The sequence below is a fragment of the Amphibalanus amphitrite genome, unplaced genomic scaffold (assembly GCF_019059575.1).
Source record: "Amphibalanus amphitrite isolate SeventyFive unplaced genomic scaffold, NRLGWU_Aamphi_draft 000520F_arrow, whole genome shotgun sequence".
Classification (NCBI taxonomy): domain Eukaryota; kingdom Metazoa; phylum Arthropoda; class Thecostraca; order Balanomorpha; family Balanidae; genus Amphibalanus; species Amphibalanus amphitrite.
In genome coordinates, this window is record NW_024882014.1 from 106,696 (window position 1) to 131,829 (window position 25,134).

The 25,134-nt window shown below is 58.9% G+C and overlaps 3 protein-coding genes across 5 annotated transcripts in view; 2 read left to right on the forward strand and 1 right to left on the reverse strand.

Moving 5' to 3' along the window:
- The window catches only part of LOC122393169 (rho guanine nucleotide exchange factor 7-like), a 40,566-nt gene extending 24,629 nt beyond the window's left edge, over positions 1-15,937 (forward strand). The window contains exons 8-13 of one of the 2 annotated variants that reach the window (XM_043388919.1): positions 330-454; positions 1,628-1,706; positions 5,192-5,334; positions 13,528-13,720; positions 14,238-14,333; positions 14,719-15,937. In XM_043388919.1, the coding sequence (XP_043244854.1) occupies positions 330-454; positions 1,628-1,706; positions 5,192-5,334; positions 13,528-13,720; positions 14,238-14,333; positions 14,719-15,023 (941 nt within the window). In that variant the 3' untranslated portion in view covers positions 15,024-15,937. The remainder of the gene's footprint in view (positions 1-329; positions 455-1,627; positions 1,707-5,191; positions 5,335-13,527; positions 13,721-14,237; positions 14,334-14,718) is intronic. The other variant, XM_043388920.1, reaches the window with a different exon arrangement.
- Positions 15,938-17,095: 1,158 nt separating this feature from the next.
- Positions 17,096-21,540, forward strand: LOC122393165 (glutathione S-transferase Mu 5-like). Of its 2 annotated transcripts, none has more exons than XM_043388906.1 (5): positions 17,096-17,236; positions 17,797-17,937; positions 19,160-19,342; positions 19,804-19,899; positions 21,022-21,540. In XM_043388906.1, exons 1-5 carry the CDS (start codon positions 17,207-17,209, stop codon positions 21,220-21,222), a joined length of 651 nt encoding a protein of 216 aa, XP_043244841.1. In that variant the 5' UTR covers positions 17,096-17,206; the 3' UTR covers positions 21,223-21,540. The 2 variants fall into 2 exon arrangements, with proteins under 2 accessions (XP_043244841.1, XP_043244842.1); XM_043388907.1 differs by lacking the exon at positions 17,096-17,236 and adding an exon at positions 17,351-17,441.
- A 923-nt stretch (positions 21,541-22,463) lies between these two features.
- LOC122393164 (neurogenic locus Notch protein-like) overlaps positions 22,464-25,134 on the reverse strand; it is a 49,657-nt gene continuing 46,986 nt past the window's right edge. Inside the window, exons 11-12 of the mRNA XM_043388905.1 lie at positions 24,721-24,906; positions 22,464-24,404 (exon numbers count right to left, since the gene is read on the reverse strand). Of these exons, the coding sequence (XP_043244840.1) occupies positions 23,340-24,404; positions 24,721-24,906 (1,251 nt within the window). The 3' untranslated portion in view covers positions 22,464-23,339. The remainder of the gene's footprint in view (positions 24,405-24,720; positions 24,907-25,134) is intronic.

The window sequence follows — 25,134 nt, forward strand, 5'->3', positions numbered from 1 at the left end:
CGCTGTACGGCTGGTAACGAGGGCCTCGTCACCGCCGGTCGGTCCGACTACTGCTAACCCGGCGCTGCCGGGGAGAATGGGTTGGGCTGGGCGGTATCGTCATTAGGCTCGCCAGGGAAGCCAACGCTGGCTCTGGTCCTCTGTCTTCTACTTATCCGTCGTTAGTCCGCTAGGCTGTCGCGAAGTAACTCTGGAACGCTGGTGATTCACTCTGTGATCTAAGACCCAGACAGTGAAAGAGTGTCACTGTGAATCGGACCGACATAACCCCTTCCCCTCCCCCACATTTAACCGTCCCCGCCTGTCTGACCCCCTATACCTTCCCACAGGTGAGATCATCCACATGGGCTCGGTGGCGGTGGGTAAGGAGCACAGCGACCGCTACTTCGTGCTGTTCCGAACCACTCTGGTGATGCTGAGCGTCTCCCCGCGAATGTCGGCATTCATATACGAGGTCAGTCGGCGGCGGGTGGCGGTGACACTGGCCGGGTCAGTGACGCTGACATGAGGGGCAGCGGGTTTGTGAGCGGTGGCCGGCTGAACTGAGGGGTAGATTGGTGAGGGAAAATGCTGGTATCAACATATGGCTAGCAGCGTTGCGTGGCTTCATTATTTGAAAATTGAGGCTCTCAGAAGTCCTGTGGATTTAAGTTTACAGGTAACGTTATCGATTTGAAGCAACCGTTTTCCGCTGTTTTGCCTTTTCAGGGAGGGGGGGGGGGGAGGAGGATATCATAAAAGCTAAGTAGTGATAAGCTGATGTTTTCAAATAGATATGTTGTTTATCGTGCTACCGGGCTGTTCCTATCTCTATTCAGTCGGCTCCTCTGGCGGACGCCGGCTCTACCCGGCCGGAGTGCGCCTTAGCCTCGTATCCCACACACACAGCTGACAGTCTGCTGTGACAGTCTCTGCTGCCCACTGTGCCCCACACAGCGGGCAGTGGTCTCGTTGTCCCCCTAACAGCCGGGTCGCGCCGCCGGCTCCGGTCGCGTTACATCATTACGGTCACACAGTCCCGCCCCGGCAGGGTTTCTCTGAAGGCACCTCCGTCCCTGTGGCTGGTGGGTGACACCTTCGGCCGGTCGCCGGGGGCTGCCCTGTCCAGTGTCCAGTCGGCCGGCTATGTTTCATTGTTTCCCCTCCCAGCTCTCCAGTTCCCGGTGTTGTTCGTCCCCAGTCCCACCCGTCCGCAGCGACCATAATACTGGAACCTGTGTAATCAAACGGACGCACCGGGCTCTATTGATCTGTGTGGCTGACGGGTGAGCCGGGAATGAACCCGGGGACAGCGGGCTGCGTGGCCGGCGCGACCGGCGCGGCTCCCGGGGCTGGGCTATTACCCTGGGCTGGGTGACGTCACTATCTGACCGGGCTGCTGGCCTCCCGACCGGCGCGGCGCCCTGGGCTGGGTGACGAGTGCTGACCGGGCTGCGTGGACGTTGGGCTGGTGAACGGGCTGGTGGGCTGAGTGACATCTGTCATCACTGTCTGACCGGGCTGGTGGGCCGGGTGGCGTCACAATCTGACCGGGCTGGTGGGCTCCCGACCCGCGCGTCGCTGTGCGCTGGGCTATTACCCTGGGCTGAGTGACGAGTGCTGACGGGGTCGGTTGGCTCCTCCGCAGGGAAAGCTGCCACTCTCCGGGATCAGCGTCACCAAACTGGAGGACTCGTCTGATCACAAGAACGCCTTCGAGATCGCAGGTAGGCTTGGGTGAAAATAAAGTCATGAAGCTATTTTAAAGTTACGTAGTTGGTTTCTTAGTCTAGCCAGTAGACTAGAAGACATTCTGAAAAAAATATCTGAAAAAAAAATTAAAATATATGGGGTCATTATTATGAAATGAGATGCCTTTGCTGCGATCAAAAGTTTTGAGTAGGACTAGGGCCCAGTCAGGTGGTTGATTACACAGGGAGCACTCCAAGTGATGATTGACTGGCGTGAGAATCAAATAAGCTCAGACAAATCAAATCAGCTTTATGATGCTGAGTGGAATAGAAATCTCTTTACCGCCTGACCCTGCCAGTGTGATAAGGTTCCAAGGACACCGGGGTGGCTGTTTCCCGGCTGCTTTGTTTTATTCAGCTTCCTCCCCGCGCCGTGTGGTTAGACGTACCCTCGTATCATGCATCACTAGGCTGAGCGCCTTTGGCGTTTTACGTAGTACTTTTTTAGGTTCTGTGGTGGTTTGATGCCACTTCTTCTGTGCATCGTGTGTTATACGTTTGTATTATACGTTTGTATGTGGTAATGTTTTCTATTGTGTTCGCTGCTGCTGATCGGCCCGAGTCACTGCCCGTAATCACCCGCCTCGATAGCGCTTTGGTCGATCACAGGCTGGTGGCACGGAATATATAGTGTACGACATAGATATATATACGACATTGATATATACGACATTGATATAGTGTACGACATAGATATATATACGACATTGATATATACGACATTGATATAGTGTACGACATTGATATATATATATATATATATATATATATATATATATATATATATATATATATATAGACATGTCTACGACATGTCGTAGACATGTCGTAGACTTCCGTGCTGGTGGTAAGTCGGCCTGTCCGTTTGCCATACCAGTGCTACTGTCGACATCTCAGTCTGTCGGCCTATGTCTTGAACTATGTTTCTAACATATTTTATAGAGATTTCCCTGTACAATATCTATACCTACATGCGTCTGACCTGTGAACAATGTGTGTTGTAAGCCCGTCAGAGTTTCCCCAGTGGTTTGCCCCAGGTCCAGTGTGTAAGCCTGTGTGTGCAGGTTGTGTGGGCGGCCGGTGCGCGGTGTGGCAGACGTGTGCCCGCTACCGACAGGTGCGGTATGTGTCAATGTGTGTGTCCGGTATGGTATGTGTCAGTATGTGTGTGTGGGCCGCCATGCGCGGTGTGGCAGACGTGTGCCCGCTGCCGACAGGTGCGGTATGTGTCAATGTGTGTGTCCGGTATGGTATGTGTCAGTATGTGTGTGTGGGCCGCCATGCGCGGTGTGGCAGACGTGTGCCCGCTGCCCACAGGTGCGGTATGTGTCAATGTGTGTGTCCGGTATGGTATGCGTCAGTATGTGTGGACCGCCGTGCGCGGTGTGGCAGACGTGTGCCCGCTGCCGACAGGTGCGGTATGTGTCAATGTGTGTGTCCGGTATGGTATGTGTCAGTATGTGTGGACCGCCGTGCGCGGTGTGGCAGACGTGTGCCCGCTGCCGACAGGTGCGGTATGTGTCAATGTGTGTGTCCGGTATGGTATGTGTCAGTATGTGTGGACCGCCGTGCGCGGTGTGGCAGACGTGTGCCCGCTGCCCTCAGCACAGTGGGCGATCCGGCCGGTGTAGCCTCGCGAAACCTATCGGCATTCATAACATCCATGTTTTTGAAGCTAGAACCACAATATTTAGAAGCAACCTTCTTAAATATCCAATGAGCATATGTTTGAAATAAAGACTATCTCTTATAGGATTTGTGCTCTGTGGCGAGCTTGCAATTTGCCTAATTGCTGCTCGAATAACGCATGAATACTTTTGAGGGTAGGTCGAAATTTATGACGATATGAGCTGGGTAGGACATTGAAATGGTGTGTACCTCCATAGAAAATTGCTTCCAAACCAATTTTTTATTCAAACAATCATGCGCTACCAATTTGTACCTATCATGAAACAGCGTAAATCTCGCCCGGCAAGGCCCCATTTCATAACGTGACCCAAGCAGCAGGTTTGGTTTTTGGTAAATAACTTCGCAAAAAATGGCCGCAGAACCACGATTTTGACATCATCGTGTTCGCCTTGTTCAGGCGCGTCGAATGGTATACTTTTGTTTAGGTGAGGCCACCGTAAGGTCAACCTGACCTTGACCTCGAGTCAAGGTCAGGTCAGAGGTCTTCAAATCACGAAGTTGGTCGAAGGAGGTCATATCGCATATCATTCGATTCGGCAGGTCTTGCGGAGTCCATTGGTGACCTTGTCGACTCTCTAGCTCAATTTGATTGGGAGTTATTGACGAAAAACTCGTATGACCCTAGTGACGTCATAAATGACGTCATGCAAGGTCAACAATGCAAAAATGCAGCATCAAATCTTGCAAGGAGTGCATGAAGTAACGATTCCATGTATTTGAGACAATTGAATATCATTCCTGACGCCAAAATAACAGTTTTCATATTTCTCCATTGACTTATAGGTGAGGTCACGTGACCAACCTGACTTTATGTGACATTTAGGAAAAATCTGAGATATACAAGTTGTACGACCTCTGAAGGACAATAAGTTCTGCAAGTCTCACCTCCCTGTGAAAGTTACTTTGGCACTGAGAGCGTTGCAAGGTTGCGACATATGAGGATCGTGCAGAGGTTCATTTATGACGTCATAGGTCAGTGACCTGACCTGACTTGAAAGTGCGATTGGTGTCACAAGATCCAGTGTGCATCAAAGGTCAGGTATGCCAGGTTGCAGCTCTCTATTGCCTGGGTGTTTTGAGCTATCGCGAAAACACCCTTTGGGGCATTTACCACTTGTGCTCAAGTGCACCAAGCCACGGCCAACCCTTAGAAGAAAAAAGTGTCTGGATGCCAGGGCTGCAAGTGGCTGCAAATTTTCACTGGCTCCCCTAAAAGATAGTGTCTTAGTGCATGCGATACAGCATTATTTCCAGTTCATCCTCGTAAAACTTTTTTTGCTGTGCTTGGTTAATTCAGTGAACGTAATGTTCAGTGGTAGAAAAAAAATAAAAAAGTTAACCTAATTATAAGACATTTTGAACTGATTTTGTCTACTTGCTTTCTATGGCGGAATCGTCTAAACACCTAAATTTCACTTTCCATGCAAAATGGACGCTCAACACCTAGCAATTTCATCGTTCCGCAAAATATTCAAAGAGCGTAAAAATCGGCTGTGATTATCCCCCTTATGAAGTGTTACGGAACGCTGTCTTTAACGATACTTTTGTCTACGAAAAAATGTCTCCTGAGCCATACAAGTGCACTAATCGTAATCTTTGACGATTTTTCTGTCGACTAGTATGCGTTGTTTTCCAATTTTCGGAAAAAAGTGTCTTTGAGGTTTCGCGAGGCTAGACCGGCCCGATCGCCTACCGTGCTCAGGTCCGATGTGTTTGTATGTGTGTGTGGACCGCCGTGCGCGGTGTGGCAGACGTGTGCCCGCTGCCGACAGGTCCGATGATCGAGCGGATTGTGGCCGAGTGCCAGAGCCGCGACGAACAGCAGGCCTGGGTGTCGCAGCTGCTCGGACAGATCCAGGCGGCGCGCCAGTCGGCCTTCCTGCCCAGCCAGCCGCAGCCCATCCCCCACACGAGCGTGAGTTTCCTGCGGCACACGCCCGGCTCGGGCCGCTACGAGAGCGGCGTGCGCGCGTTCGTGGCGGCCGGCCCGCTGGCGCTGCACCAGCCCGTGCTCGAGTACGTGAGTGTGCCGTACGTGAGGCTGACGGAGCACATCGGCGAGCTGCTGCGGCGCGGCGTACTGAACGCCGGCCGGCTGAAGCGGCTGCTGTACGGCGCGCGCAGCAGTGGCTCCGAGTCGGCCGGCCGGCGGCGCAGCTCGGTCACCTGCCGGCGACTTTCGGCCGTCCACGTGCGCCGCAAGGTGTACCGCAAGCGGCGCGGCCGGCGCGGCGGCTCCGTCTCGTCGGCCTCCTCCAGCGGTACGCTCTCGCCCGGCGTCGGCAGCGACCAGCTGCGCTCGCTGAAGCGCTGGGTGCTCGAGGGCGAGAAGTCGTTCGAGCGGGACCGCAGCGAGGCGTCGCCGCCGCCGTCTCGGACGGACACGTTCCGAATCTCTGAGCCGGCGCTGCGCTCCGACAGTAACCCGTACGGCTGGATTCGCTACTTCGACGGTAGTCAGACGACGGCGGCGACAGACGAGAGCGGCCTGAGCGAGCTGGGCGGCGCCGGCGCCGGCTGGCTGTCGCTGGACCAGCTGTCGGCGGTGGGCGACCGGCCGGCGCCGGGCCGCCTGCGCCGCCTCCACTGGGGGCCGCGGCTCAGCTGGGACGCGCCCGAGCGTACCCGGTCGCTCTGTGAGCTGCCGGGCCGCGCCGGGCCGCTGCACGCCGCCGTCTGGGGCGACTCCCAGAGCCTGCCGTGCGTGGCCGGCGCGGCCGGCGCCTCCACCATCTGTGTGCCCGCGCCGCCCATACCGCTGCCCGACGAGATCTGGCTGGGTATTCCGTGCGGAGACTCGCAGGAGTCACAGGAGCCCGAGCTGCGGCAGTACTACCCGGGCAGCTCAGACTCCACCCCGTCCCTGGCGGCCGGCGGCGGCCCGCGGCCCCGGCCCCCGCTTCTGACCCGCCCCGCCCCGGCCAGCACAGAGTGTGAGGTCCCGGAGGCAGCGCGAGAGCACGACCTGCCCGGGAACCGCTGGACTGGCTGCTCCGGCAGCGGCTCGGTCCTGTCGTCTGGGGGACAGCGCTCGGGCGCCGCCAGCCGCGCGTCGTTGGCAGGCGCTCAGAGATCTGCCAGTCAGAGACATCAGTCTTCAGTCAGCAGTCAGCAGACCTCGGGCAGTCAGCGTTTTACCAGTCACAGGCATCAGTCGTCATTCTGCAGTAAGCAGTCGTCAGTCGGCAGCCAGAAGTCGGCGGAGGGCAGTTCCGCGACCAGCGCCGGACCGAGATGTGTCGATTTAGCGGCCATCAGGAGGAAACAGTTCTCGACTCGCAGCGGGCGGAGCAGCAGCTCGGCCGCCAGCCGGAGGCAGCATGACGCCATCAGTGAGACGGTCGCCGAGAGGAACTCCCCTGGCGAGAGCCGGCCGTCCAGTGGGGGTACCAGGGCGGCTGAAACGGACGGGATATGTCCAGCAGACAGTCACAGTGTGCCAGCCGGGAGCCCAAACCGTGCTGGCGCGTGTCTGAAACATTCCAGTACCAGTCACTCGTCCGCGAATGGGAGCCTTGCGAGAACCGACGAGGCTCCCAAACTTATCACTAAGGACGGGACATTCAGCAGCAGCAGCCATCAGCCGCCGGTGAGTCTGGCGGAGACCCGCGCCCCGCTCAGGGTGGCCCGGTCCGCCGCCGCGCGGCCCCGCTCCAGTCCGCCGCAGCTGCGTCCGTTCGTCAACCACTACGTGCACACGGTGGCGGTGCTGGACGCTCCGCCGGCCGCCCCTGTCGCCGCCCTGCCACCGCGGCCGGCCGCCAAGTGCACCTGTGATGTGCAGAGCGCCAACTCGGCCGACTCGGGTCTGGCGGACGTGTCGCACCACAACGCCTCGTGTCCGCTGCGCGGCGGCTCGACGCCGCGCCTGCGCCGCTCGTCGCGGCTCTCCTACCCGCGGCTGGCGCTGCTGAACGCCTTCTGGGCGGGCTCGCAGGCCAGTCTGCCGGCGGCCGCCGGGGTGCAGGCCGGCGGGATGCAGTCCAAGGGAGGGCGCGCTGGCGAGGAGCCGCCGCCGCCGTCCCGCACCGGCTCGACCCGCTCACTGCCGGCCCGGCGGCTGGGCGGTCAGCGGGAGCCCGGGGACGACCCGCCGGGCGGCGGCGCGGAGGGCGGCGGCGGCGGTGACGAGCCGCAGCCGTCCGTCCGGCCCCGGTCGGCCTCCAGCGGCGCCAGCTTCCGCTCCCACATGGTGGCCCACTGGTGGATGAAGACGTCCGTGTGTCCATGGGAGCTGCGCCGCTCCGAGGCGGTCGCCTGCAAACAGTACCTCTCGCTGCGCCGCTACCGGCCGCGGTTCGCCGGCGCGCCGCGCGCCACCAAGGCCTCGCAGACCAGCCTGGCGTCCCAGAGCAGCAGCAACTACAGCACGCGCGCGTTCAAGGCCAGCTCGGACCCGCCGCCGGACGCCGAGGGCGACGACCAGTGGGTGACCATGGCGGAGGTGGAGCTGGACGACCAGGCCGGCCACAGCGCCGAGGGTCTGCTGCGGCACGGCCGGCAGCCGGCGCTGCACCGCGTGGCAGCCCGCTCGGCCGTCCCGCCGGCCGTCCCGCCGCCGCCGGCCCGCAGCCACCTGCAGATCGGCCTGCTGGGCGGCCGCCGGCGGACCGGCACCGTGCGGCTCTCCTCACCGGACCTGGTGGCGCTGTCGACGGCCGGCGAGCCGCCGCGCCGCGGCTCCCGCTCCTCTCCCAGCAGCGGGCGCACCTCGCGAGCATCCCGCGGATCGCGCGGCCGGCGCGGGAGGTCGGTGTTCTGCTATGACGCGGCCACGGTGCTGGAGTCTTGCGCGGCAGCGGCCGTCGAGCCGGCCTCCTCTGAGGAGCGACTGTCCGACGGAGGGGCACGGAGAAGCGACCAGCGACGCTCGGAGAGCTGCGAGGAGCGCGAGTCGGACAGCGGTGCGGCGCAGGAGAGACCCGGCAGCTCGGATCGGGAACGGCAGTCGTCTTCAGCTGGAGAGAGGAGCTCGTTTGTGAGCGACAGGGGCCTGTCGCGGAGTGTGTCGCCTGGTGAACAGGCTCCACCGCCTCGGCCGCCGCCGTCGGCCCGCGCTCGCCGACGACTGCGGGTGTTCTGTTACGACGCGGCCACTATACTGGCCACATCAGCGCCTGTGGTGGTGAAGGCCGACCGTGGACAGATGTCGGCCTCAGCCAGGGTTGTGCGTGGCGCCTCCTCTCAGAGTGATCGTGGTAGTGCGGAGAGCTGTGATCAGACTAGCCTGCCGTCTTATCCGCACGTCGGCCCAGATGCCTCCTGCGCCGCTCAGGCCGGGGACTACTCTGAGTGGCCATCACCGCACCATCCGGTCCACCCAGTTCCTGAGACCTGTCCCGACCCCACGTGTGCTGAAATCCTTCCCGAGCGACTCCCCTCATCCTCCTCTCCTGAGTGGACCGTCCCCCTCCCGGGAACCGGGCAGCCCCGGTCCGGGAGCCGCGACAGCTCTGAGCCTGGCGGGGCCGAGCTGTGGCCGGCAGAGCGGCCGCTGGACTCGGCACTGATCCACCAGCTGAGTTCTGAGGACCGCGAGGCGCGCCGACAGGCGGTGTACGTGCGCTCCGGTTCGGCCGAGTCATGGCACCCGTGGAGACCCTGGAGTTCCTACAGCCGTGACTGTCCGCACTGCAGCAGCGCGGAGAGAGAGGAGGGTGGCGCCGCGCCGTCCACCGCGCCGCCATTGGAGAGAGGGGATAGTGGCAGTGTTCCTCCCCTAGACAGAGAGGAGGGATGTAGTACGCCTTCCCTGGACAGACTGGAAAGTGGTAGTGAGGATAGAGAAGCCGCGGATGTGGATCACTTGAGAGGGGAACGGGAAGTGTTTCAAGAAGAGCAGATGCAGCTCGAAGAGCCACCGGAGCTGCCGCCGAAAAGGCGTCCGAAAGACAGTGATGCTGCCAAGCGACCGGCGAGAGCAGCTGATTCACCCAGTCCCGTTGCCGTTCGAAGTCGCGGGTCATCACCGCGACCACCCGCCAGTAGAGAGATACCACCGACTCAGGACGTCGCCACCGACCCGTGGTATGACGCCGAACGAGCCGGCGACTCGGACCACCCCGTGCCGAGTGATCTCGGTCGCCGGCCGGGACTGCACTGTCCCCAGTGCTCGTCAGAGGAGGAGGCGGCGCTGGGACACTCTGCGGCGAAGGGACGCCCCACCCTCACACGACAGTCGCTCACGATCGGTAAGGAGAAGTCCCCAGTGTCAGCGTCTGAGCGCGGCGGGCTCGCGTCCCTCCCTGTACTGCTCAGCGGGGGCCGGCCCGGCAGTCGGCAGCGGCTGGACTCCGGCTCGGTGGCAGGCAGCGGCTCGGAGCTGTCACCCAGCCGCGGGCCGTCGCCGGTGGCCGGACAGCAGCGGCGGGGTACCACTGCCTTCGTGCCGCGCGAGGACGACCCGTCCTGGCGCGTGTCGCCGCAGGGAGACTGGAGTCGTGACGCCACCCCGAGAACGGACGGCGGGTCGGAGTCGGATGTTGGAGGAGGGAGGCGATCCCAGGAGGCGCGCAGCCGATCGGTGACCCCGGGAACGGAGGGAGACTCTGGGTCAGCACCAGGCACAGGAGTGTCGAGAGAGGGCCGGGGCAGGAGAGCAACTCCAAGGAGGGGCGAGACCGTTGGAAGAGAGTTGACACCGCAGAGGAGTGTAACGCCACACAGAAGCGTAACTCCACGGAGGAGCGTAACCCCTCAAAGAAGTGTAACTCCACAGAGAAGCGTGAGTCCAAGGAGAGAGCTAACTCCGGCGAGAGACGACCCTCCCCTTGGCGTAGAAGGCACAACCGCCGCTGATGACCAGATGTCTGGAGACGGTAGGCGGAGCCCGACCCCGAGCCGTGGTGAGCTGCAGCCACACGATCCCTTACTCGAACACCCAGGAGATGTGGGCGATCAGCCTGCGGACCGGAGCCGCGGAGTGACTCCTCAGAGGGACGCCTCCGCGGAGGAGCCGGTGGACGATGTCGGCTCGGGAGAGGAGGACGAGGAGGAGGAGATGCTGATGTTCCTCCTGAAGCACGGCGAGCAGCGTGCCCCTCCACCCGAGGAGCAGCGCGGAGACTCTCCGGAGGACGAGCGAGAGGGCCCAGCGTCCCCTCTAGTCCTGCCTCCTACGGAATTTACTGGTGTGGGAGCAATGGAGGATCACTTCAACAGAGGGGACGAAAGGGAGGAGGATCAAGATGTGGATGGAAAGATCCCTTCAGATGAAAATGGTGGGGAGGATCCACAGCCGTTGGAGGGATGGGCTGAGTCAGCTGACGAGGAGAGGCCAAGCGAGCCGCCGTCAGATGAAGGGCTCTGTAAGTCAGCGTCATTCGCGACACCGGAGCCAACGGAGAGCGCTGAGAAACAGGGAGAGTCAGAAGATGAAAGCGAGACCGCGGTGCATCTGGAGACCGATCAACCTAAGAGCATAGAAGTGCAAACCAAGCCAGAGGAACCTGAGGAACTTGAAGAGCCTGCGAGTACGAGCAGTCCAGACGAACACAGCGAACGGGAAACATCTGTCGACTCGCCCGCCGCACCCCGCCACCTCTCGCCACGACTCAGCCGTGAGATTCCCTTCATGGACGACAGTGAGAGTGAGCCCACCCTAACTCCTGCCCCGGTACCGGAAGGAAAATCGGCCCGAACGACGAGCCCCCCTCGGCCGGCGCCCTCCCCGCGGCCGGCCACCCCGCCCAAACCGCGCTCACCCCGGGCGCTGAGCCGGGCAGGGAGTCTGCCAAAGTCGCGGGCGCCGATCCCGCCGCCGCTGACCCTACCTCCTGAAGAGTCCGCTCGGCCGCCGTCTGCTCAGTGGACCCCGCCGGCGTCTCCCCAGACACCGTCGTCGGTCCGCTCAGGCCCCCCGCCGTCACCATCATCGGTCCGCGCGGGCCCGTCTCCGTCGCCGTCATCGGTGCGGGCCGGTCCTCCGCCGTCACCGTCGTCGGTCCGCTCGGGCCCCCCGCCGTCACCGTCGTCGGTCCGCGCGGGCCCTCCGTCGTCGCCTTCGTCGGTCCGCTCGGGTCCGCCGCTGTCGCCGTCGCCGCTCTCCATCGACCCGGCGGTGTACCGGCGGGCGGCGGCCGGGGCGGCGCGCCAGCCGCGGTTTGCTGAGGAGAGGATGGTGGGCGCGGCGCCACTGGCCCAGCCGGTCCACCTACTGCACGAACGCTGCGTGCCCTCCACCATCGCCGAGGATAGTGAGTCGAGTCAGAGTGAGCCGGAGGCGGCGCAGCGCACACCCACCGGTCCGCCGGCGGCGCCGCTGCCGGCGCTGGCAGCCCGGCCGGTGCGCCGGCCACCCCCCGAGGCCGCCGCCGCGCACCGGCCGCTGGCGCGCAAACTGAGCGCAGAGGTTGCCGACGATATCCCGGCCGCCATCGGGGAGGAGGCCGAGCCAGAGGAGGCGGCGGCGCCGCGACGGTGTCCGCTCAGCCAGCTGCCGCGCCTGTCGGCCACGCGCTCCACTGACTACTCCTCAGAGTCCGTGTCGAGCTTCGACGAGCCGGGCGGCGGTCTGCGCGCGCTGACGCTGATGGGTCGCTGCTCGGTGGTGTCGCACGACTCGGGGAGCAGCGGCGGCAGCAGCGGCGACGACGCCACCCTGGTGGAGGAGACGGCCGCCCAGGTGGCCGCTGGCCGCCGGCTGGAGATGTACACTCGCCGGCTCCGGGACGTACTGGAGCGGACCGGGCTGCGCAGTCCGCCGCCGCAGCGGCACCGGCCCGCCGCCCGCGGCCGCGGCCGGACCGCCGCGCTGGCCCTGGCGCCCATCACGCCGTACCCCCCGCACGCCTACCTCCCGCCGCCGCCCGTGTCTCGGTCTCCGGAGACTGCCTCCCGGCCCGCCGCGGTCGGTCCGCCGGCGCCGCACCGGCCGCCCAGCCTGGGCAGTAGCGGAGGGAGTTCGAGCGGTGACGAGGTGCGCACCAGCGCCGGCGGCTACTGCGGCTGGCGGTACCAGGTGGCGGCGCCGGGCCCGGACACGGAGGACGCCGCCGAGACGTCCTCGCCGTCCGAGCCGGCCTCCAGCACCGACGACTGCGCCGTGCCGATCGTGGGGGCGCCGTTCAGCGGCCGGCCGCCCGCCGGCCCGGCGGACGGGCCGCGCCGGGCGCCGCCGCTCTCTGCCGCCAGCCGCTCCAGCACGGGCACCGACTCCCGGCCGCCGCCGCTGGAGCAGTGGCGCTCGGCCTCCAGCGGCTCAGAGGAGGCGCCGGCCGGCCCGCCGCCGCCGCCCCGGCCGCGGCCGGCCGTCACGGCGGCCTCCAGCTCGGACTCGGAGCCGCGCCGACCCAGCCCGCCGCCCAAGCCGGCCAACCTGCGGCGCCGCGCCCGACCGCGCCACCACTGACAGAGGCAAGCGTCCGCCGGCCGTAACCTGCCTGCCCGCGCCGTGTGGTGTGCTGCTCGCCCGCCCGCCCACCTGCCCGCCCCGCACGCTCCGTACGGCAGACTGAGGCTGCGCCGCCGCGCCCGGCCGCCGCCGCCGCCTCCACAGCGCCTCAGAACGCGCGCTGGCCCGGCCGCTAGCTACCGCCGGCTCACCGCTGTGTGCGATACCCTCTAGCGGCTGACCTGTCGTCTTTTGATGTCCCATATTTGGTGTAGTTTCGCTTGTTTGAGCAGGCCCTCCGTATCGGTGTTTTATATTGAAGTAGCGTGTGTAGTGGCTTTGGTTTAGTGTGTAGATCTGTTTTGTGCCGACTTTCTGCTGTTTCCCTTCTCACTGCACTCTTATTACCTGGCGTGGCTAACATCAGCTCGTTGTCAGTAGCCATCATTGTACTGAACAGCGCTTAGCCCTTACTTTGTGGTTAACAGTAACCGTTTGTCTGCTTTTGTTTTGGGGTTGACATATTGTGCATAATTGGTTTACTTTGCTACATAGTTTTAGGACAAAACAGTTACCAGTGCGCTGCTACGGTATCATTTCTTATACCACATTTCAAGTTGATTAATGCACTGCTTGACAAACGTCTGCCGTCAGCAGTCGACACCTCTGGATAATTTCCCAAAGTTTATCAGAGCTTTATAACATCGCGTCACATGGTTCTCGCTGACTGGTACTCGTGTGCCCGCGTCTGACCTCCGCCCGGTGGCCGCGCCCCAGGTGGCTCCGCCGCCGCCGCCGCACCACGCGCCCGTCAGCGAGGTGGGCGTCTCCAGCGCGCCCGGCCCGCTGCGACCCTGGACGGCCGCCTGCCTGCGACCCTCGCCGCCGCTGCGGCCCTGCCTGGCGCTCGGACGGGAGGACACCAACAGAAAGAGCAGCAGGAACATGGTCTACAAGTACAAGAAGCGAGGTAGGTATATTGTAGGTGGCGACGCACTTTGCGCTCTCATGCGGAAACAGCACGTGAGTGGTGTGTGCGTGCATCCCTGTGTGCTTTATTACTATTGGTACCATGCCTCCATACGGCCTCGGGTACTGAATAGAGCCATAACTGACGCCGGTTTGGATCTGCCGCCGCCGACCGATCGTCGCTGGTTTTGGGAGCCGTCCATGACAATTGACATCGGTATAACTGACGCGTCTGGGCGTGGCGCTGTTGGGAACATCTGGGCCCTCATTTGTTTGATGTCGCCACTTTGGGACACGGCCGTCGGCCAGCCGTTTGGCACCGGCGGCGCCGACCCCGGCGGGATTTATTTTGGCGTGGGATGGGGATGCTTTGTCTGCAGTGAGAACTGAATGTGATTTGTTTTGTGTCGGTGCGGTATGTGATTTATACGGTGAGACGTCTGTGTGATCGGTTCAGAGTCCGATGAGTTGTTCAGTTGGGCGATTTGTTCAGTATATGAGTCTGTTATTTTTGTCAGCAGGCGATGACCGTTCATATGAGGATGACGCCACGATTCTGCGTGTGATCGAGGCGTACTGCACCAGCTCCCAGCCGCGGCACACCGTCAACTCCTGTGAGTGTTCTGGCTATCAGCGATCCCCGCGATCCCTCCATATGGCACTAGGGGATGTTGGTGTCCGGACATCGACATCACACCTCACACTGCTTTGAAGGATAATTAATTGAAGTTTATTGACAAGATTTGTGCTGCTGCGTTTAATTGGATGACCGGATAGGAGGTGAAGGTGTGGCCTTTAGACCCACGCTAGGCTTTCTAGCCAGCGTGCTCAGTATGTAGCTTTGGTGTGATTATCCATACCTCCGTTAGGACAGCCGGTGGTCCGGCATGGAGAACCCTAGAGTTCGTGACGAACATCTCCCGTCACCCTCCTCCCCATCCCTGCTTGACCTGTCGTACCAAGGAGTTTCTTACACACCTCTCTCTGTCTCCTTTCCAGCGCTGCTGGACCCGCCGCATCCCATCCCCGAGGAGCAGCAGCAGCAGCAGCAGCCGGGCGGCTCCGGCTCCGGCGGCGGCGGGGTGTCAGCGGCGGCCGCCCTGGCGGCGCTGGCCGCCGGCGCCGGCCCGGCCGTGCCCGCCCAGCAGGAGGAGCGGCTGCTGGAGAGCGTGCAGCAGCTGCGGGACGAGGTGCGCCAGCTGCGCGACCGGCTGGACGACGAGCGGCGCCGCCGACAGCACCTGGAGACCATCGTGCGCACGCACCTGCTGGCCGGCCGCAGCGACATCCGCTGGGACGAGTGAGCCGCGCTGACATCCGCGGGACGAGTGAGACGTGCTGGGGCGGGAGGACGGAAAGCGCCGTCTGACGGAGGAACGGGCCGAGAGGGGACGGGAGGGCGGAGCGTCGGAGACAGTGCAGCCGGGCGAATGGGGAGGGATGAGAGACCGTAGCGGCACAAATGATAAGGTCACACTGTGTGAGTGATGATGTCAGAAAGCTGGAAAGGTCGACGTAAGGTGATGCACAAGACTTAACATTTGGCAAGCTAGGACGCGGAATGGCGGCAGCATTTATTGGCAGCAGTGCTGCCACCTGTATCAGGACGGCACGCAGCAGTACGGCGGCTAGGGGGCGCTAAAAGCCGCCCGCCGGTGGCGGAGATCAGGCAGCATATCGAGGTCGCGAGGCGGGCGTGAGGTCGCACTCCTCTCCGGCTGAGGGGAATCGGTGGGTTCACCGGTAACGCGGGCGGTCACTGCACTCTTAGATCGTGGTCGAAGTATCAAAATCGGACTATGATTCCAACTTCCAGCTTGTCACGGTGATTCGGCTTCGACTCTGCCAAGAGGGCTACCGAAATGTGCGGCGACTCGCGCTGTCTGGTGGGGAGCCGCGGACGCCGTGCTATTGCAGAGGCGGGAGAAGGGCGCAGGTACGTCACCCGACGTGTACCCGCACCAGTCGCTCATGTTTTGCCAAACGACCCGTGCGACCCGCGGTGTAACGCGAGTCGGCCAAACCCGGTGCCTGGGGCTGCGTCCGTCGCAGCCACTTACTGGCGTGATCAGCTGTAGCAACTGAGCTCCCTCGTTTTACACGGGAGCCGCTGTCCGAACTGCGGTAGTGATTGTGATGTTCGCCGACAGAGTGTATTTATGTGACGTGTGTCCGCGTATCCAGCCGGTCACCGAGGAAATATATTGTTTAGACGTAACCGGTGTCTCTTCCTCGGGTCCTTCCCGGCCGGCCCGTGCCTCATTCCCAGGGTATGAGTGTGTGTGACAGCATGGGCGGTCTACCTGTGGATGAGAATGGCATTTCAATTATTACCAAAGCTCTATTTCAGGTGTTATCTCTCCTTAGGGCTTAGATAACCTGTTGAGTGTTGACTGACAAGCATGTCGGGATCGGGTGAGGTAAAACGGAAGCGTCATTGGTACGACAGAAGCTGCTTCAGCCTTCAGTGGTTCGCCATGTCCCTTCTGTCCCACGTCCCCGTCCCCTCCCCTTCCCAGCGTCGCTCCCCTGCACTCCGTCCGCTCCCGTTCCCAGGGTTTCGATGGCCGGCCGGCGCTGGAGGAGGGCTTGGAGGAGGGGGAGGGGTGGGGGAAGGGGCGGGCTGACGGCCGGCGGTGGAGGAGGGGGAGGGTCGGCGGCCGGGTGCCAACAGCGCTGTGATTGGGCGACCGGAGGTGACGCCGCTCGTGTTCAAGGCCAATCCGAGCCGGCGTGGTCGCGGAGGCGGGAAAAGCGGATGAGCCGGTCGCCTTCTCGCAGTCTTTTCCAGGCCCATGTCGTCCCCTATCTCCGCGTGTGTCCACTAACACGAATGACGTCACGCATGTGGGCGGAGCTATGGGCGGAGCCTAACGCACGCGGCAGTCCAAGCCGCCATATTTGAATTTATATTTTAATAGAATCTTGCCGATATTTTGGGTGAAGTCAATTTATATGGATAGCTTGGTGACAGTTTAGCTATACGAATAATAATTTATTATGGATGTGCGTATATTCAGCTTGGAATTGCAATTAAAGTTCCGCACCGCATAGATTCGAACTCGGGACCTTTGGAATACTGCGCGGGCACGCTAACCACTACACTACCGCGACCGCGCGGCGGCCGGCGGCAGGGAGGCTGCGGAGACATGGGGGGACATTTTACGCTTTTGTGAAAAAAGCAAAAGATTTAGCGAAAAACACGTAATAGATAACTTGCAGAAAATTGTCTGCTCTTTCAGATAAGATACTTAGGTTTGATATATCTTGTGCAGACTTCATTCTACAGTGCTTCGAAAATCGTATATTTACATGGGGATTGAACGGGGCTTCGAGACTTGACTCCAAATGACGTCACGAGCTGACGTCACGAAAAGGTAGAATCGCCGGACGACCCTACCTGGTATATAGGGCCTTGGTCTTTTCCAGCATTTCACCAGAAGAGTATTGAGTTCTTCACTGGTGGCACTTGCCATAACTTCAGGAGATGGAGCTGGCGTACTGGAATATTCGTGGGGTATGTAATTATACCGCTTGTACCCTGTGATAATGTGTTTATCAATATCAAAAACACCGGCTTTCGAATCCCAACTCAAGCCTCAAGCTCAAGCTGTGAATGACTGATTTCTATGGATTCGTTATTTCTTCTGCAATCATTGGGGGGGGAGATATTTTGAGTTTTTTTTTGCTGTATGATGTGATTTGTGAAGATTTGTGTAATGGTGTGAAGACAAATGTGCTCTTTCCTTATGTCGGTGTAATTTTGCTAACTTGAACTGAAGGTTGTGGTGGTGTGTGATGGCTAATAACAGGATTCTGGACTTCTTGTCATTATATAAGATGTTAATTGTTACCCAGGATTCTGATGATTAATTTGTTGAATATCTGACATCTCACATTTTCTCTTATTATTACTGTGGCTCCACATTGTTCTCAAGCATGCTTTTATTCACATTTTGATTTTCCTTATTGTAACATGCATTTCCAAAAAAATCCCAAGTAGTAAAGTTTTCATGCTTTGGAACAATCTGGTTTGCAGAATATTCAGAACCATAATGATAATAACCTATTTTTCAGCTCGCCCAGCCAATTCGCCTTTTGTTGGAGTACACAGGGGAGAAATATGAAGACAAGAAGTTTGAGTGCGGCCCTGCCCCAGACTATGACAAGTCATGCTGGTTTGATATCAAAGAAAAACTGAAGCTGGACTTCCCCAATGTAAGTACCATATTGACTACCAGTACCAATCTTGAGGTATTTGAGCTCTACTGGCTTTGATTGGGTCACACAATGGATTGCAAATGCTGTGCAGTGTTGACCAGCACTGTCCAAACCAGAGCATATAGGTTCCAAAACAGCCTTTTCAAAATGTGATGGTTCCCAATATAAGACTCAACCAAGCAGTGCTGAGCTGGGGGGCCTGCTGTAAAAACCTTAGGCCTGTCCAACCAATGTCCAACTACCCCTTAGTTCTTGCCTGAGGGGTGTTCACAGGCACCGCACACTGCTGCGTGCGGTGTGTGCGGTGCGTCCAGCAGGCGTGGGGGTAGGGGATGGGTAGGCGGCTCTGACGTCACGGCTGCGTGCGGTGGACGGTCCGCTGTGGCCAGTCCCGACCGGCCACAGCGGTCGCTGTGTGCGGTGACGGAAGGCTGACGTAGGGACGCAGTGGGCGGAGCTTGGAGGCTGTGTGCGGTCCGACCGCACACAGGGCCCGTGAACAGCCCTCTGCATTTGCCATTTCACCACTCCGTAATGGATGGGGATGGTGGCCGCTGAGTTCTGCTGAGTTCTTCTGTTTGCAATTGAGATAAAGCTTTGAATGAAAAACTAACAGATTTTTCAGGAAGGGACGAATCTAATGGTAACCAATTTTACCACCTGAGCTCAAATCTGGACCCTCCCAGGTCAAGTTCATGTAAAATTGTCGCTGCCTTTGCGGTAATCGGGAGAGATTGTGCGTTATTGTCCGCTTCAGATGGAGTGGCCAGAGTGGCTTTTATCGATTTCCAGTACCCGTAATGGCAAGCAACTTTCACGTCCGATCAACCGCAGTGTCTATAAATGCGCTGAACCCTGGAGTCCAACCAACTATCGACGTCAGGTCAATATGCGTCCTCATCCGTCATACTACGTTCTCATCCCAAATTGTTCCCGCTGATGAACAGTTTCCGCTACATCCGAACCGTTCCCGCTACGTCCGCTACTTCGTTGTATGCGTTTGAAGGAACATGAAGTAACGTAAAACGGCGGCTAAACGGGCTTGATGCAACCCGAAGGGGTGCTAAAGTCATGTGTGACCTTGATTTCGGCAGCAGGAGCCAAAAGGCACTCTGACCAGCGGCCGCTGGTGCTGCCTCTTACGTATGCCCCAGGCTGATCGTCCCTGTACCCGCTGATTCCTGGTTTGTCCCTCTCTGACTGCGTGGTTCTCGGACAGCTGCCCTACCTGATGGACGGCGACGTGGGCGTCACCCAGAGCAATGCCATCATGCGCTACATCGGCCGCAAGCACGACCTGCTCGGCAAGACGGAGCAGGAGCGTGTCCGTGTCGACATCATGGAGAACCAGGCGATGGACTTCCGCAACGGCTGGGTGCGCCTCTGCTACAACCCCAACTTTGTGAGTCGGCCGGGGAGGCGAGACGCCGAGTACACTCTGAGAGACAATACTCGAAACATAAACATTGCTCGGCGAAACATTACTCGAGACATGACGAGGAGAGGTCAGTCGAGATGAATATCAATATCGATTTAAAATGTCAATCTTCTCTATTATGGCTGATTACATCAGGGATATGCTAGGGAGCTTTGTTTCGTGTAATTAAAGGGAAAATAATTATTTATCCTGTCCGTCGGTGATCTATCGATAAAGACGGTTACATAGACCAGTTAAACAGATCAGTTAGAAATAGGTAAACATTTCACGGAAATTACTTGCCCGGAGTAGCACATGATTTACAGCCAATAACAAAACAGGCGTCAAATTTTCGACGTTTATGCAAGTCTAACAGCTCGCAAGCGGTAAAGGAGTGTGTATTCTAAAGTTTGATTGACCGGGTTTCCGATCTCCTTCCGTTACAGGACGACATGAAGGAAGGCTACCTGAAGTCGGTCAAGGACGTGATCGCCAAGTTCTCCAAGTTCCTCGGAGACAGACAGTGGTTCGCCGGAGAGAACGTGAGTTCGCCCTTAGGCTAGGGCCGGCTTTCTGTCCGCCTAAATAGCCACGTTATTTTGTACCAGAAATCAGACATTTACGAAGTCTGGAGGTTGCACCTGCACATCGTCGAGGCAATCGCTGTCCATTGACCGGGCTAATGTGCCTCTCGTTGCTGTTTTGACTATTGCTGAGGACAATTAGACCGAATGCCTCCTCATTGACTCCGTGCTGGTCGCTCCTAGTGTCAATAAAATTAGCCCCAATTGATGCCAGCTGCGGCCGTCATGACAGTCAGAATGACTGGCAAATATTGTCTGATTAATCCCCATTTGTTTGTGTGTGGTGGTCAATGGCCGAGTCGTGGTCACGGGTTCGAATTCATCGTGAATGTATACAGTTAGATGAGCAAAATGAGGTTAACGTGGTCCGCCACTGTAATTTGTCGTGTAGGATACTTTCTGTTCACTCTTTGTGATTGTTTGTGAGTGTTTGAGCGATTGGCTCAGAGCAGGTAGACCATGATGACCTCCATTGACGAAAGTGACCAGCACTTTGTGACCATTGCATATGGGGGCTGAAATAATGCTGCATCACGAATTGATGCGTGTCGCTGGCACGAAACGGCTGACAGATAATAGACAACGGGCATGCTGTCGAATTAGAACGCACAGATGAGCAAGCATAGATATTAGATACTTTATACCAGAACTTCCTTCTGCATGTGGATCAGAGCCGAAAGCCAGTAGGTTCGTCGTTTCTGTGTTTCGAACTGCGTCCACGATAGGGTAATTGCGAGTGTCGGTACTCCGTTGCCTATGCATATTGCATATAGTGCTGGCTGACCGTGTTCTTTGACCGCGTTCCTTCTCCCGCCAGTTGACCGTGTTCCCCGGCCAGCTGACCGTGTTCTCTCGGACCGCGTTTCTTCTGACCGTGTTCCCTCTGACCGTGTTCCCTACCCCTCCAGCAGCTGACCGTGTTCCCTCTGGGCTCTGACCGTGTTCCCTCTGGGCTCTGACCGTGTTTCCGCTGACCGTGTTCCCTCAGACCGTGTTCCTTCTGACCGTCAGCTGACCGTTTTCCCTCTGGGCTCTGACCGTGTTCCCTCTGGGCTCTGACCGTGTTCCCTGCCCCGACAGCTGACGGTGGTCGATTTCGTCATGTACGAGCTGCTGGACCAGCACAAACTGCTGGACGCCACGCTGGTTGAGGCGCACGACAACCTCACCAAGTTCATGAAGCGTTTCGAGGAGCTGGAGCCCATCAAAGCCTACATGGCCAGCGACCGGTTCATGAAGGGACCGCTCAACAACAAAATGGCCAAGTTCGGCGCCGAGTGACGGCGATCAGTCTGGGCTGTGGGATCGGCTATCGGCGCGCGGGCTCAACTGACGGCACACTGGCCACCGGACGCCTGTGCTGGCGGTCAGTGCTCAACTCTCAGTCATGTGACAGTCATGTGGAATTCAGACGTGAGGAAGCTGTGGCTATTGTGTGTCGCACCTAGTTAGTGGGGAAACATAGATCTGCCGTTTGTCTCGAGACGAATAATCGTCGCTAGTGCCAAGAATGCTACACTCTTTGTGTATGCAGTTTGTTTCGAACCGTTTTAGCTGTGATTTACTCCTTTGGCAAATATATTTTTGTTTATTTCGTTATATCTCTTTTTATTTAATTGTTCCGCTTTAGAGGATGATGAAGCGTTCGTATGTTTCGAATATTCTTAGCAGTTTTTAACTAGCGAGCGAGTTTATCTGCGGTATAACAAGAACTGTCACTATGAGGAGCCCGATCCGGCCCCACGACGTTTTTTTACGGCAATGTATCTTGGCAACCGCTCGACTGATCAACAACCGGCCTTCTGCATCAGACAGATCCATCTCTCATTTAGGGAGGGGGGTCGACGGACCCCTCCCATTTTCACACAAACGTTAAAAAAGCAAAGCATCGCGACGAAGCTTCCGTTAAATCCGTACCCTAGATTTAATCAATTATACAGATCTGAAAATGTTTGACCGTGACCCAAATTATCTTATACATGTGACCATATTCTCGAAACCATGTTGGGCTAGAAGAGTGATATGGCTTATGTCCGCACGTGATCGATCGATCGCATGCACCGATCTACTAAGTACTAGGGATAGCATTATAGCCGACGATTGGTGCACGGGTATAGACCGGCCAAGGTGGCCCGCACATGTCAGTTGGAGGTCTTGCAATTCGCATCGTTCTTTTACGCGTAGGTATAGAGCTCCAGGCTGGCTGACTGTCTCGATTGCTTGTTGGTCGTCCAAAAATACTTCGTACTGGATCACATTTGAAGTTACGTGCCATGGCACAGTTTGTAACGGAGAACAGATGCAGCCTGTGCGAGGACATTGGTTCGTGTGACAAGCATAATTGTTTTCGCGTAAAAATCCTTGGAAGTTAAATTTGGTGCCTAGGCGGATAAATGGAAGCGAGTCGCGCTTCAAAAACCGGTGTTGGTATGCCACTGCGTACCATACAGAACGTTTGGACATTTAGCAAACTAGCTGTTCTAAAAAAAAAAAATGCTTAGGGTAGACCAGAAAACGACCAATTTCGACGCTAAGTTATATTGTCTTTACAAAATACATCGGGCAAATGCAGCATGACGACGCGGCGCCGGGAAGTACATGCTACCAAAGAACCAAACGCTCGTTTCCGTATGCACCGGCCGCAATGGAGATGGCGCCTCTCGGCGCGGAGGGCCGAGGGCGGAACAGCAGCAACACACTGCGGCCGGCGGCGACAACGCCCCAACACACCCGCGCGCACACACACAAACAAACACCTCAGGGAAAGTGGCGTCTAAAAACGGATCGCCACAAGCTGGTCGATTTATAAAACACGTTTAAAGGCACGGAATGCGCCGTTCAGAGCTCACCTTCGTCGCAACGTAAACATTTGTACAAGAAGGCTAAATGTCGGCGATAGTGAAACACGTGATCGCCAACATTTTTCGCACTAAATTCCGAGGACTTTCTTTAGTAACAAATGCGATTCTTAGCTACATAAATACACGGTGAGTCACCGCGCGCTTCTCTGTGGCTCGGAACCACTGCGTTCTTCATGTACAAATCGGTATAGTCCCCTAGCATGGTGAGCAACGAGTGGTGAGATCCATTCAAAATCACATCAGATACTGCTCCGAAGCTGGAAACCGACGCGCAGCACACCCATTTTGGCAGTCGCACCGAATTTGGCGCGACCGAGCGGCGGCCGGCGAGCGCGGCGCCCGTGGTCGCCGACACCGCAGTCTCGTCTGCTCACCTCACGCTGCCCCCGCCCGTCCCCACCCCAACCCCGCACAATAATATTCGCGTATGATACACAGTTGGCTGTCCTAGTGTCTATGTACACTCAACGGCACGCCCGCACTCACTGTCTTTGCACTTTACGAAACACCAGTCGCTGGCTGAGGCGCGGCGCGCCGCTAGATATAGACGCCCTCGCCGACGGGCTGGTGGTGCTGGGGCGGTGGCGGCGCCGGCGGCTTGGGCTGCGCGCCCGGCGGCGAGCACACGCCGTCCGACCAGCCGCCGGCCGAGTGCGGGCTGCTGGTCGACCACTGGCCCGGAGAGTCGGGGCTCGGCGTCGGGTAGTGGTCCGGCGACAGCTGCACGTGCTCGCCACCCAGCGAGTGCTGCGACGGCGGCGTCGGGTAGTGCGGGTACATGTGCTGCTGCTGCGGCTGCTGCTGCTGCTGCTGCGGGCCGCCGCACGCCAGCTGTGTGAACTCGGCCTGGCCGTAGGCGCCGGCGTCGTACGCGTACTGCTGGTGGCCGTTGACGCGCGCCGCGCCGCGTATCGCCGCCATGTGGGTGGGCGAAAGCGCCATCACCGGCCGCTGCTTGCACGGCGAGAGGGCCTGGGGCGAGAGCGCGCCCGGCGGCGACGGCGAGTAGTTACTGCTCTGGGGCGACGGCATGAACGTGCCGGGCGACATCTGCTGCAGGCCCGGGTAGCCCTGCTGCTGCTGCTGGCCGTGCGGCAGGGTGTGCTGCCGCGGCGCCGGCTGCGGCGGCTCCTGCTGCTGCTGCATGTGCTGCAGGTATCCCTCCGGGCTCATGCCGACGGCGGCCGGCATCGACTTCTGTCGCGGGTGGAAGAAGGGCTGCTGCGCGCCGCCGGCCGCCTCCATGCCCGCGCCGCGCAGGCTCTGCATGCTGGCGGCCGACTTGACGCAGTCCTCGTACGGCGGCGGCGGTTTGTTGGGTATCCGCATGTCGTAGTGCTGCGACAGCGACGCCACGTTGGCGTACATGGCCGTGTCGAGCGCGTCCTCCAGCATCTCCGGCGACAGCTGCTCCAGCTGGTCGGCCTTCTTGCGCTTCATGCTGGCCGTGCGCGCCTTGCGCTCGTCGTCGGCCGAGCCGCCGGCAGCGCCCTGCGACTGCGGCGGCGGCAGCGCCGCGCGGGGCCGCTTCTTGGGCTTCTTCATCAGGGAAGACATGTCGGCCTGTGAGGCCGAGCCGAAGGACTGAGCGCTGGGCATCTGCTGGAGACGGCAGAGAACAACGGCGTCAGACAGGGTCGAACGGCGTCAGACAGGGCACGGCGTGGGACGCACATCCAACAGATATATGTTTACCTCGAAAATATTACTCGAAAAATTCCATTTCAATATTTGTTCATACAGAGGTTTATACAGATCAGAGATCACAACCATGAACAAACACACCTTTTCCAAATTAGCACATCTGACCTCGGATAATGTTTTCCTGCTAAGAAAACAGCGATACAACAGCGACCCCTTTTTCCCACAGCCCACGGCGCCCTGTCCGCCGCCAGCCCACGGGCTCCCGGTCACCCACCTGCGGGCTCATTGTGACGTGCTCGTCCAGTAGTCGTACGATGTCGTGGTGCAGCCGCTCGGCCGCCACGTCACGCGGCAGACGGTCCATATGGTCCGTGATGTCTCGGTTGGCGTAGTGATCCAGCAGCAGCTTGCAGGCCTGGTACGAGCCCTCGCGTGCCGCCTGGAACAGCGGTGTCTCGTCCTGCGGGCACACACCGAACGACCAGTCAGTGATGGGTAAAAACACTCGGCTTCATGGATAGCCGTACAAAAAAGGTAATGACAGGGGATGATGATGATTGGGGTTTGAATGGCGTTACAACTATAAAATTGAATGCCCCTAATCAGCAGTAAAGTAGAGACACGAACAGCTTTAGTTTTTTTTTTTTTTTTTTGAAGCAACAACACCAGTGCTCCACTAAATAAAGAG

What these genes read in the sequence shown, in the direction of transcription:
- LOC122393165 (XM_043388906.1), top strand. Translation starts at nt 17,207, where the DNA reads ATGGAGCTGGCGTACTGGAATATTCGTGGG. An exon ending in TCTGCTACAACCCCAACTTT is followed by an intron (nt 19,343 to 19,803) that starts GTGAGTCGGCCG and finishes CTTCCGTTACAG; the next exon opens with GACGACATGAAGGAAGGCTA. An exon ending in AGTGGTTCGCCGGAGAGAAC is followed by an intron (nt 19,900 to 21,021) that starts GTGAGTTCGCCC and finishes CTGCCCCGACAG; the next exon opens with CTGACGGTGGTCGATTTCGT.